The sequence below is a fragment of the Mercenaria mercenaria genome, chromosome 13, assembly GCF_021730395.1.
Source record: "Mercenaria mercenaria strain notata chromosome 13, MADL_Memer_1, whole genome shotgun sequence".
Lineage (NCBI taxonomy): Eukaryota > Metazoa > Mollusca > Bivalvia > Venerida > Veneridae > Mercenaria > Mercenaria mercenaria.
This window is the reverse complement of record NC_069373.1, coordinates 10,235,454-10,249,512: the sequence shown is the minus strand read 5'-3', so window position 1 is coordinate 10,249,512 and position 14,059 is coordinate 10,235,454. Positions and strand designations below refer to the sequence as shown.

The 14,059-nt window shown below is 33.8% G+C and overlaps 1 protein-coding gene across 3 annotated transcripts in view; it reads left to right on the top strand.

Annotated features, from left to right (window-relative positions):
* Nucleotides 1-4,598: 4,598 nt before the first annotated feature.
* The window catches only part of LOC123529875 (TBC1 domain family member 22B-like), a 32,321-nt gene continuing 22,860 nt past the window's right edge, over nucleotides 4,599-14,059 (top strand). For all 3 annotated transcript variants that reach the window (XM_045310443.2, XM_045310441.2, XM_045310442.2), the window contains exons 1-6: nucleotides 4,599-4,783; nucleotides 6,681-6,731; nucleotides 7,383-7,600; nucleotides 11,389-11,568; nucleotides 12,506-12,576; nucleotides 13,858-13,986. In XM_045310443.2, coding sequence (XP_045166378.2) covers nucleotides 4,707-4,783; nucleotides 6,681-6,731; nucleotides 7,383-7,600; nucleotides 11,389-11,568; nucleotides 12,506-12,576; nucleotides 13,858-13,986 — 726 coding nt within the window. In that variant the 5' untranslated portion in view covers nucleotides 4,599-4,706. The remainder of the gene's footprint in view (nucleotides 4,784-6,680; nucleotides 6,732-7,382; nucleotides 7,601-11,388; nucleotides 11,569-12,505; nucleotides 12,577-13,857; nucleotides 13,987-14,059) is intronic.

Here is a 14,059-nt window from a genome sequence, read left to right as displayed (position 1 = left end):
TTGGAGGTTCCATGTGCACCACCGTGTGAACACATTTGTGGATGTCTCTAATTGTTTTTTGTACTTGTAACATGTGCAAATGTTGAGTTCTGCCGGGGCTAGAGGGCGTGGGAAGTAGCATGCATTTCTACTGTCGTCCATGAACCGGCTCAGTCAAACCGAGCCTGCAATATTTTCATTTTTTTTGTGTTGAGCGACCTGTAAAATCTCCACTTTTTCTATCGTATGTGTTATGTTGCGCTAAATTCTTATTAAACTAGCACCTTTTCCGCTCTTTACAGTATCTGCTTTTTAAGGTGGTACATTGTTTCCCTATATACTCCATCGTAATATTTATAGCTGATAATATCTTAGTTCGATCAAAATATCGAACATATCAAAAGTGTTATGTGTGTTGACGTATTTTTACGTAACTGACATGGTTAGCATGTAGGGAGAAAATTGTTATATTAAATGAAGAAAACCTTTTTCAATGCACAACAAATATTGCATGTTTCATCAAAACGCATAATAAAATACTGTGATTATTTGGAAAAAAAAACTGAATATTGGAACAGACCATTTCTTGGGTTTTGTTTACATAACTCACCAATCAAAACAGACTCAGCAAGTGCACATTCAACTTTTTCCCAATAAATTCCCTCTATTTGTTCCTCAATTGGTGGTTTCGGAATATAAAAGATTTTTATCATAATTCTCCATTTCTGCTGTTTCTTTTTTTTTTTTAAAAAAAGGTTAAATACTGATAATATGTTGTCTAGTCAGAACCATAGTTTATAATGCTATTCCTAAAGTTAAATCAATACTCGAGTCTTTTGTACAAAAACGACAATGCTTTCGTTTCTCTTATCAGCAGAGAATAACTGTGACCTAGCACGCAAGCCTATATGGGGCCCACATGGGCTATATCTGGGCAAATGTACCATACCATATTGTAAGTATTTACCCACATCGGACCCATATGGGACCCATATACAATGTCTCATCGATGTGATATACTAAAGTATTCATTTTGAGTTTATAAATTGTATCACTAGTATAGAAATTCGTTTTTGTATGTTTTCTTCGAAAGTTTGTATATTTTCTTTGGTCTCAAAAAAAATGTTCCCAGAAGGGTCCCATTTGGGTCCCATATTGTAAATATTTGCCTACATCGGACCCATGTGGCACCCATATACAATGTCACAGTGAAGTCATATATCAACGTATTGATTTTAAGTCAATAAGTGATATCCCTAGGATAAACAATTGTTTTTCCATGTTTTATACGAATGCTAATACAGTACTTTGTTCTCAAAAATACGTTTCACAGAAGGGTCCCTTATGGGTCCCATATTTCCTTTCATGACTGCTCGGACAGTGTTTATATCTATATTTTTGTTGTTTTTGTTTTCTTTCTTTATTAATTTATTTCGTATTAGTGCAAACATATTGTAATGATTTGACAATCATATGTTAACTTGTTATTGCATACACTGACTCTTTTTATATAATAGCATTAAACCTGGAGTACGAGGGTCGTTCACAAAGTACGTTGACTGATGTCACCATTCAATATTAGCCAACAAAGACGTCTTGAATTTTTAGCATTTTGAAGAACAAACTATCTGCTACCAAATCTTAAATTGCTCATTCTTGTAACTCCATTGCTTAAATTATTTCTCAGTTTGAAAAGGTTAGTGTTAAAATAAATGAACTTTTAAGCCTTGACAGAAAATAATAAAACTACAAATTTCGTAATAAATAAATGAATATTACGGGAAACCCGAAGGTTTTTCCGTCTATAGATAATGTGTACGTGTATATATGTCAAAGTAAACCTATATACCGTTCAACTTGGGAATATGTTCTATACCTTCACCGGTTTTGTTGTTGTTGTTCTCCCATAATTCTACCGGACCTGCTGCCGTGCTTGCGCAATAAATAATTTTCAGGACGACATTTGATAAAATTAAATTTCTTATGAACGATCGAGCGCCGCATTATTAAAACAAATTATTCTATCCAGTTGAAAATTCGCGGTATCAATAGAAATCGGTGTTGTTCGGGTTTTTTCATGAAACGAGTTTATGGCCCGCCTTTTGTTTCCAATAATGATTTATGATGTAAGCTACATTACTGCAATGTTTAAATAACAAAACCATTGTTTATTTATTTGTTTGAATGTAGAAAAGCCAATAATTTCAAAAATGTCAATGTAAAACGAATATAGACACGCTGTCCTAACAAAATTTATTTATATACATAATTTTATCACACATTTATGTCACAAGTCACTGTGGTCCAGTGGTTAGCGCACATATTTAGGGTAGAGACCACCAATTGTTTTCCCATAGACTTACATTATAACATTATGGCGTGTACGGCCTTCCATACATCGAAACATGTATATCTAACTACATATTTTTCAAGAACTATCTTAGTTCTACCAAAATATCGGTAGAAACACATATGAATAGTGATACTTTATTTAAGTAATTTTCGTGTGAATGAGATAACCCCCTGTTTACATCGTTGGCATGGCGGGAGAAATTCGTTTGATAAAACTTTTTTTCAATACACATAAAATGTAGCAAATTTTGTCAAAATGTATAATAAAATACTGTAAATGCAGTGAAAAAAATATCAATTTTGAAAAAATAATCACTTCCTGGGTTTGTTTACATGACTGACCAATCAGAACGCACAGACGTTACCTTATTTCCAGGTATACACTTACCTCATTCCCAGTAAGTTCCCTGTACTTTTTTGAATTGGTGGTCTCTGACCATTTACCATGCGCGAGGTCCGAGTTCGAATCTCTTAAGGTGCTTGAATTTATTTTTTTTAGCTTAGGCCCAATTTAATTTTTTTTTCTTTATATTTATCACACTTTTTTCAATTACTGGAACACAAATCAATAATAAGTATAGTTAACCAAGGTTCTGTCTGTAAATTTTGAACAAAATATTCGAAGGCATGGAAAAGCATATATCGATATCGCTTATCTCCCCTCCCTTCCACAATCTTTCACATACATTGCAACTACTTTCTAAAAGTCAATTCAATGACTAGAGTTTTAGTAAAATTACACTTGGAAAAAAAATGTTGGCTATAAACTTGAGAGGCTCACTACGATCACTATCAAGATAAGAAATTAACCTTAATCATATTCAAAAAAAAGGTCCCAGACTGTTAGCAGTTAGGTAAATTAAATTGAATTTCGACCCAGAGTGTTTGTGTTATATATAAAATTCTGGTCAAGAACTTTTTACAATGAATTTGAAATAAGAATTTCACAAGTAAATGGTTGTTTGTCATTCTCACATACACGAGTTTTACCATAGCTGTATTAGTGGAACACAATTTGTCCTAAAAGAGTGTCATTTGACAATAATGGCATTTAAAAGAATTAAAATAGTCCGTGTTTAGGATAGCAGGATTATGTAAGTTCCGGTATCTATACTACAAAAGAATATCAGTACAAGATGATATTGAATGTGATGTTACGCAGGCATCATGTGTAAATTGTTGTGTTTTATTTTTTAGATTGTTTTATCGTTTTTAGAAACTATTTGTTTGTAACAAATGAACTGAAAAGAATATGTGCATTTCCGGATTCAGAAATTTGTATTAGAGAAAAAATTGATAACAAAGGCATGATCGTTGTAAACAGAAACAAAATTGGTAATATTATGTATAAATAAATGACTTGCATCTGTATATAATAAAATATTTATCCAAAACTACTGAGGAAGAGTGTGTTTTACGCATGCTCACTGACAACACAGAAAGGCCTCCTGATATTGGGTCACTTTTGAATGACTATTGCACCATATATAATACTATCATGAGGAAAATTTTGTAAATGACAAAGTGTTCGAATTTATCAATGTTCGTACAGCCCCCATTCTACATACTCTTTTCCGGCGCTCACTTCGTGTGAGTTAAAATTTGCTTACTAGATATAAATTTGAATTATGTAAAGTTTTCAGCAAAAGCATTATTTTGATACCAATAAATGATAACAATTTGCAGAAATAAAAAAGTGACAAGTCAAAAATCCGCCGTTATCTGTCCGGGTTTATGCAACAGTTTCGTTTTTGTCGTGTTGAGCGACATGTGGAGTTTCCACTTTTCTCTATTTTATCATCAGTACAACTAATGGTGCATTTTGGGACTAGATTCTGTGCACTCAAATATCACTATTATCTTTAACTCATGAACACTATTTTCCATTGTCTGTCTAGTCTGGATACATTTGAAAAAAAATGATTAGATCTATGTTCATTTAAACAAAACTTTTTAAAACATTTCCCCTTCTTATTTATATAACAATAGCAAAACCATCAGGTTTACTGTCAAAACTGAAAGCCAAACAGAAAATATCAGAAAGAACAATTTAATGCAGAAAAAAAAGAAAGACTCCGTATCACTATCACTAGGTTTTCCCGTCAGATAGACAGCGCCTAATTTCATATTATCTCATCACTAACCTGGTTCCCGGCGTTTACTAATGGTACTGTCAAGGAAGTTTTTCAGCTCCTTTGTTGTATTTAATTCTCTTGTTGCTGGTTAGTTTTCTGGCACGGACTTTATCCAAACGATTTAGGGTCAAGGTCAACGTAACAGGAAGTGGCCATTTTTGACAACAATACTAATTTTGCAAGAAAAAATGTAGATTTTTATTCCATTCTTTACAATTAAGTAAGTCCAGAATCTAAAACATGTCTGTCGGTGGGAATTCTGTTAAAGACCACAGCAAGTCTGGTTTCTGGAAAAGATCTGCAAGTGGACCTGGAAGGTAAAAAATTGGATTTGAAAAAAATTTTAGGAGATCTACTTCATCAGGAACCAGAAAAGTCACAAATTAGCTATAAATCTAGCTATATATAGCTAGAAGTAGCTATAAAACATATAACAATAATACAAAACTGTTAAAATCAAACGCAAAATGGTCATAATCACGTATAGTCTAAATGAGACAGGTCTCCGGTAGACGGATTTTACATGTGTTATCCTGTGTTTACATAACTGGCAAACAATTACCTGCTGTATTCCTGCCCAAGGGCAAAAATGAGGATGTAGTTGCAGGTTCCTTTACTCTGTTTTCCTTTTTTTTCAAACTTTTGGCCCTTTTAAGACTTATATTTATTCAACTGATAAGGCTGTTGAATAGTTAAGCTTTGCTCTTGTTTCTAAAATACTGTAAGATTTATACTGAATTCCAGGGCTCCGGAAATTTGCTGATTTGTCGGTTTTGGACCGATTTTTGACTTTTTAGACCGATTCATGAAGTGAAAAACCGAAAAAAATCGGTCCCGTAAAAATGGAGCAAAGTATAAATTTCGGTCTGAAATGTCAATAAACGATCACCTTCCAAGCAGGAAATTGTTGGTAGCACCCTCAGATAATCAATAAACGGGTCAAACAGTCTGATTGTCACCTTGATAATCGGTCCGTAATTATCACGTGACGCAATCAGTGCTCGCGCGGCACATCCTTTAATGTTTGCAGACACCCAACTGCAATGTATTAAACATTTTTGATTGGTTTCCAAATGTTTCTGATGGATCCAAATGCTTTCGATGGGGATCCACTTCTTTTATTTAGAATCCGACGGATGGTTTATTGCAAAAGACTATGATTAATCGAGGGTAAACAACAAAAACAAACGGTCACTGCATTTTCAAAAGGCTATGTTTGATCACGGGTAACAAACAAATGGTCACTGCATTTAATGACATCACACGGGAAATCGATATAAATAATTTTTATAATTACTTGATTTGTAAAAATTACATGATTCATTTGTTGGGCCTCGTGTTGAAACAAGTACAGAAAATCGTCTTTGCAACCTGACTGTTCAAAAAAGACAAAAATGGACTGGCAAACACGAATGATAAAGAAAACCGGAGTGGCACTGTTTATAAAATCGGTCTTTTAAATAACGTTTCAAAACAAAATTTTGTTTACATCAGAACAGAACATATAACTTTATAAAATGTAGTTGCTTTTTGAAGTACAACGCCAGTGAAATGAAATATCCGTGGCCAACCCGCGTGACCTTTTGGTACTGTACATGCGGGAAATTCGATCTCAGCGTTCGCATAATTTACACATTTGGTCCGCGACATAGTATTCTGAAAATACTGAGGATGTTTGGCAGAGAATATGTCACTTTGACGCATTGTATTTTATAAAATTCCATCAAAGAATGAGGAAATATCACAAAGTATCTGCCGTGTATATGGTACCGAAGTCACATGCGTTGGCTTTTAGACTAGTTAGGTACACGGTGTTAATGCCTCGACAATTTTATCCCTGCAAATATTTTCTCATAAAAACATCGAAATTTAAACAAAGTAACAATCACATATAACACTGAATAACTGGCTTCATTGTATGGTAACTCTCGGTGACAGGTAAATTATTCTTAATGCATGACATGCTTATTTCTGTACTCTATCATGTTTTACAAATTATGGTATATTAGTAATGCGGTGGGTGGGGTAGCACCGATGTTATGATTTTCGTTTTGGACCGATTGAGTTCTCAAAATTTCCAGAGCCCTGGCACACAGTATAGTGTATTTAGTTCCTTTGTTTCAGGACTCAGGAGTGTAGTTTGACTTTGATTGCTGTAGGTGTAAATTACTGTTAATTAAGTAATAGAAGATAACATGTTGTTGTTTTTTTCAGTGGTAAACCTGTGTATGGAGCACAACACCCTCCCATGCAGCAACCTATAAGGTACAGAAAAAATAGACAACACATTTTCTACATTTGGTCAAAGATTTTCAGATATGTTCATTTATTGTGAGGCAGCATTTGCTTTTAGGATTTAATACAGGTGTTTCAGATAGTTCAAGACTTTCTCTGTGATTCTAGTTACCTCCGCAGACATTCCAGTCAGATTCACTATTGCTGTTAAGTAATGTCGTAATTAGACATTCAGTGACTTCAGGGTAAAAATTTGAACTCTTAGAATGACTGAAGTCGATACAAAATGCAATCGGATTGCAAAATTTCTGTAGATTATATTTTTTTGTTACACATTTTACATTTTTAGCGCTGGGGAGTTCTAGACTTTTGAAATTTTTGCTTCCATGTTTTTATTAAGCTGCAGTCGTGATTATTCCAGTTCTGTCTATGCTGAGTTAGATGTAATATCTGACTGAAATAAAAGAGATTATTACACTATAGATTTGACTATGTTTTAGATAGAGAGGAAATATTCAATGGTTACAGCAGTAACACTAGTAGTAGTAAACATAATTGTAAAAGGAGAAAATATGCAGTGACTACAGTATAAACATAGGTAAACATTGTAAAAGGAAAAAATATTCAGCTTTTAAGGCTTCATGTTGCTTATGGTACATACTTATGCTAAATAAATTTCAGCAATGTTACCAAGAAAGATGAGAAGTCAAGGGTTGCACGCACTGGAGATTCATTTCAAGACTTTGAGAACAAGACGTTGGATGCCTGGGATGATGGAGATGATGATTTGATGTTAGATATGGCAAATATAAAAATGTCAATGAAAGACATTCAGTCAACGGCCAAGGCAGTGCTAGATCATCACAGACAGACAAGGAATGCTAATCTACAGTATAATGGTAAGGCCTGAAAAAAAAATTCTTTGTTTCCGGTAATATGCTCAAAAAAATTAGTGTAGGTAGGTTGGAAAACTTTTTTTTTTTTTGGAATTTTTTTTTTGTTAAGGGAGACTTTTCGGAAATTATTTTTTTGTCAAAAAATGATTACAGATAAGGGGGTTATGCCTTTAGAGCATCAGTAAGTTGATTTCTAACATCACTGGCCATGTTTAAAGCATAAAAAGTGCAGTTTTGCATCTTTTTGTTAAAAAGTTGAAAAAAATATTCTCCAAGGCCGTAAAAACATTTAGGGTCGGGCCAAAAATTTAGGGTAGGTCGGGATACCGGAAACAAACAATTTTTTTTTACGCCTAATCATAGGCTTTTTATAGTAGATAATCACCAGTTCTTTGCCCGTTTGGGTTTTAAAATTTCAGCTGGTTACCTTTTGCTTGAACAGTCTTATTAGGGTTAGATGTCAGGGGCCTTCGTGGCAGAGCGGTTAAGGTTGCTGACTTAAAATCACTCGCCCATCACCAATGTGAGTTCAAAATCATGTTTGTGGTGTGGAGTTTCTTCATGTGAGGAAGATATCCAGATGGCTTCGGGAAGATCATGATTCTCCGCAGGTGCCCGTCTATGCCTGAAATAGTGCAAATAGGGGCACTTGGGGTCTTCCACCACAACAAACAGCTGGAAATGTAATATTACTGTTATTGTGTTAATGTGATGTTAAACCCAACAGAAACAAAAAACATGCAAGAGTTGGATGTTTGAATTAAAGGGAGTTTGAGTCAGTGTTTCATTGTTGATTTCAAATATGATTTTTCCTCATTTTGTGATGTTGGCGAGTTTAATGAGGATCCACATTTCCTCTTAATTGAATTTTTGAACGCTAGTTCATGGTACATAAGTGTAAAATATTACTATGGAGGATATATATTATTTTTAAGGAATTTGTTAGTAAATTTTGTATCAAATAATGGCAATTTGAGTATATGAATTGTGTATACAAAGTTAGTTCCTTTTGTTAAAAGTAAACCAGCATAGTAAAAATATTGAAGGTAAGACATGCATAGTTTTTCAGTTGTGTGCACTGCTGATATGGTCCCTATTTATGGTTACCAGTATTTTTTGAAAAATTTAAGGTTTGTGCAATTTATTCGTAACTGGTAAATTATTGAAAATAAACAAGGGTTACGTTATTGATTTATAACACCAACACTTTTATGTCATATTTTTGATAAATGAATGTTAAATAATATATATTTATCTGACCTTGTACAGTAATAACATGATCATAGGTACACTCAAGGATAGTATGGGCCTTTCTTATTGTATTTTACTTCTCAGTAAATTTATATAGGTGTTAAGTGTTTGGTTTACCAGAGAAATATTTATTTATTTTACCTGTTAGTAGCTAACAGGGTTATCTATTAGTATTATAAATTATTGATGGATGGTCTGTCATCTGGCATTTGTCATCAGTATTATAACCTCCTTTGAAACTGCTGGTCAGAATTATACCAAACTTGGTCTTTAGAATCCAGGATCTTCAGTAAGGTGTATTTTTAGCCTGATTTTTGAAAAGAATCTATGAGGTATTGTCATCACTTGATTGTCGGCATTGGTTAATTTTTTGTTTAGGTCCGCTTTTTCTCAGAAACTGTAAGAGTTACAGTTTTGAAACTTTGCACACTTGTTTATCATCATTAGTTGACTATGTAAGCCAAGAACCCTAACTCTAACCTGCATTTTGTCAAAATTATGACCCTTTTTGTACTTAGAAATTCTGAACTATAACTCTTTTCTTACATACTGACCAGCACTTGCAGACGAGCGATGGCACCCGTAGGTGGTGCTCTAGTTTTCAGATGGAGGCACTTGGCCCTTTTTTGTGGCCACTTGAGCTAAAAGTAGAAAAAAAACAACACTTTTTGACATGAACCACTTGATGTATATTTATTGCACTTTGTCTTTAGCATAATTTAGACAGTCCTTTCCCAAAATTTTTCAGATTGGGCTCCTTCTGGATAAATCTTCTTTAGACTTTTTCTGTATCATACTTTTAAGGTCATCTTCCAACTTTTTTCAAATAAGGGCACTTGGCCACAAAGCTAAAAAGAGATATATCTTGAAACTGCTTCTTCTTATGAACAGCAGAACAGCATGATGGATCATCATCAGACTTGGTCTGCAGCATCATTATAAGGTCCTGTGTTCATTTTGTTGAAATGAGGGCACTTTGCCCCTTTTTCTGGCCCCTAGAGTTTAAAATAGAAATACTTTTAAAAAACTTATTACAAGGCCTTTAATGGATCTTCATCAAACTAAGCCTGAAGCATTTTTTCTAAAAACCTCTGTTGAATTGTTTTAAATGGGGACAGTTGAGTTGGCCCCTTTAAAGGCCTAGATTCACTACTATATAAGTGTCCCCCCCCCACCCCCCCCCCAAATCCAATATACAACTCTCATCTTATCTGCTGCTTATCAGCGATTATGTAACAGTAACTGATTAGAGGGCAATTAGCACAGCAGGGACCCCAACTGGACCATGAAGATGTGTGCAGTGGAGTTGAAAGAAATTAATTTTTCTTCAGCGAATGTGGAATGATAATAATAATAATTATTATTTTGATATTATATAGATGATAATAGCTATTACTTTAATGTTATAGTAATAATAATAATAATAAAAATAATCATAATAATAATTATTATTATTATTATCATAATCTATATTATTATTATATTACATATAGGATGATAAAAATACAGTAACAGTATTGAAAATAATAATGATAATAAAACACAAGTATAGTGAAAACTTCACGAGTTCTTTGTGCTGACAAAAAATTAATATAAAATTATTGTGTTCCATCTATACTCCATTTTCATTTTCAGTTTGTTGCCAAAAGTGACTTTTTTCATGCTTTGCTTTGTAAGTTTGAAATGCACATACTGTTTTCAATTTTAGACAAATGTTATCTACAGTATTCTGCCAGCTTTAGATGAGTGAAAGTCACATTTTTCTGAAATATCACAATTCTCCAGATAGAATTTGAAAAAATAAAAACTTGCACTTTAAGAAAGTTTCTCATTATTTTATTATTGTGAAAATAAGTTTCTGATTATTTTATTATTGTGTTTGATCAACAATATTTTTCTTTACATAGAAATGCTAAAAAAAATCCCTAGTCTAACTTTAAATGTTATTAATTATTCATTAATTTAAAATAAATTACATGTACATGGTTTCTCCTTCTCACTAATTGGTACACTTGAAAGGTAGACTGACTCTCCAATAAACAATAACCCTTGTTTATTGGAACCATACTGTGATGGTCATTAGCCCCCAACTGTGCTGGTGAAGACAGAAATCCCTTGGCCCACTGCCAAAATCTAGGCCTTTAAGTGACCACTAGAAATAGAAATGTTTTTAAGTTACATTTTCCCTTGAAACGCTTGGCAGATATTCATTAACCTTGGTCCACAGCATTCTTGTATGATCCTCCTTCACATTTGTTCAAATGGGGATACTTGGCCCATTCTGCTTGAAACAGTTGTTCCAGCTGATGATTGATTGTGTCATACATATACTCAATGTCAGATAGTCAATCTCAGGTAAGAGACTTAGGGCCATAATGGCCCTCCTTTAATTGAATAGATGAGACGCTGGATACACCGAGTATAAGCAATTTTACATGATAATTCTCTAAACTTTGTTGCTTGTAGTAAACTCTTTATTTAGGTATGGAGAGCCTTGCTATACATTTTATATTCATGACCTTGTTGTATTGTGGTTTTAGGTCCCAATCTTGGTCCAGGTCATCATAAAGCAGCCCCTGGTATGGGTATTAGAATAAACAATTCCTGGCAGCCCCCAAAACCAAGTCCCATCAGGTACACACAGGAGACCGTTGTCGACAAAGAAGTAACTAAACTAGAGAAAATCAAAACAATGTTAGCTGGTCCTAACACAAACATGGGTAGGTGATTTTTTTTATATTGCTGAATTAATTATTACAATATTACTGTAAAATCATTTAGTTTTGTGGACATGAAATTTTATGGGTTTAGTTGAAACTTTTTATTTTGGTAGGGAGATGAATTTGTGGATTTTAGCTTTAAAGGCACAGACCTCCAGATTTTGGCTAAAAATAATCGTTCTTTAAAATTGAAGTTTGCTCATATATTATAAACATTAGACCATGAGTTTTTGTTTTTTAAACCCTTTTCAATTTGGAATGGAAAAATTAGTAAAAACAACTTGTTCTTATTTGTTATCATAACATTTAATCTGTCAGTAACTAAGTTTCAAAGCCTTCATAAGAAATACAGCAATAATTTCCTGATATGTAAAAATTTCCTTTTTAGTAGTCCGATCTGGAGGTCAGTGCCATTTGAATGAATGGGAATTTTTTTGTTAATTGAACTTTGATTTTTTTAATTAATGGAACCAGGTAAAATCCATGAAAATCAGCCGCCTTCCCAAAATATAAATGATTTGACAGTAACCATGCTTTTACAAATAAACCTACTTTTGAAATCTGCGATCTGATACTGAATAAGTAAATAAAGATTTTCTTGTTTCTGTGTAGAAGATGCACATTTATATATCTAGCTAATATAAATAATGAATTTCTTAAAATAATTTGAGTAAAGTGATTGTTTTGCCAATTTCATGACATGTGGCTGCTTTAATGAAAATTGTGTCCAGGGTGTTATAATATTGTATGTTACATTGTGTTATTTTCTTGTCAGTTCTGTATTTCCTTTTTGAAGGCAAGATGTGTATCCCTTCAGAATATAAGTTAAAGTTTCAAAAGCAAGGCAGAAGTGCTTTATGATGACATGAGCAAATAATGATCAATCTACATGTACTCTGTATTGACAATTAACAAATTGATATTTTATATTTCGCAGTTGAGCTACAGAAGCTAAGTTGGTCAGGTATACCAAAAGCCGTGCGACCGACTTGCTGGAAAATATTATCTGTAAGAAAGTTTCTAGTATTGTATTTATAATTTACAAAATAACATTCTGTTGAATGTAAAACTATATACTTGGTATTTCTTGCTTGAATATATTGAAAAAGAAATATAATGTTCAATTGGATACAGTCGCATGAACTAGTAGAGATAAGAATGACATAGTATTATAAGGTGTACATTAAATATTATACCAGAAATGTCAATTAATTTTTATCTACACTATTTGAAGAATAGGCAGGTACAGCTATTACACTCGTGCATTTGTCGGCATCTGCATCAGCATCCCAGTTTGATGAAGTTTTTAGATTTGCCTTTATCTGTACGTCTGTCCATACATATTGTGTCATGCATATCTCAAAAAGTATTTCACCTAGAGCCATCAAACCTCACAGGATCGTTATTCAGCATGTGAAGTTGTGCACCTGCCATTTTAATTGAATTTTCACAAAACCAAACCAGAGTTATGGCCTTTGACTTAGTCAAATCTATGCATATAGTGACAGGAGTGTGGGCACCAGTGTCCTATGAACACATGTAGTTTATCTGGGATTGAGTAAGATTAGGGACACCCATACACCCATATTTTTATCACTTATTTGAATTTTTCCTGTCAGTTCAGGAACTTCACACATGGAGTGTCAAAGGTTAACAGGATCTGTTATGTGTCCGGTCCATAACTCTGTCATTGATGAAGGGATTTTGAAATTACTTGGGATAAATGTTCCCCACAATGAGACAACATGTCATGCACAAGATCCAGACCCCTAGGTGAAGGTCACACTTAGAGGTCAAAGGTTAACATTGTCAGTGTTTCTTGTCCGGTCCATAACTCTGCCATTGATGAAGGGATTTTAAAATTACTTGGCATAAATGTTCCCTATATTGAGTTGACGTGTCATGTGCAAGACCCAGACCCCTAGCTCCAAGGTCAAGGTCACACTTAGAAGTCAAGGTTGTTTCTTGTCTGATCAATAACTCTGCCATTTATCAAGGGATTTGAAAATAATTTGACACAAATGTTAACCATATTGAGAAGGTATGTCACGCTTATGACCCGGGTTTCTTGGGTCAAGGTCACAAAATGATGTGTCATCAGATTTTTTTTTTGCGCAGACAACTGTAGCATTCTTGGGTATGCTTCGGGGGCATTTGTCACCAATAGTGACAGCACTTGTTCTTACTGTTGTTTAAATGTATGAGAATATATTGACTCTATCTGAACGAAAGCTATACAATCTCTCAGGTATTTCCAGTTCGTAACTTAATTTGAAAAACCATTTGTAGGGTTACTTACCAACAAATGTTGACCGACGAGAACAGATGTTGGAGAGAAAAAGACAGGAGTATTTTAGCCTTATTGATCAATATTATGCCTCTAGACATGACGAAATGCATCAAGATACTTTTAGACAGGTAAACTTTCCATATGTTTAGATATTATACTTATTCTTGAAAGTCATACACTCCTTCTTGGCTTGCCTGAACT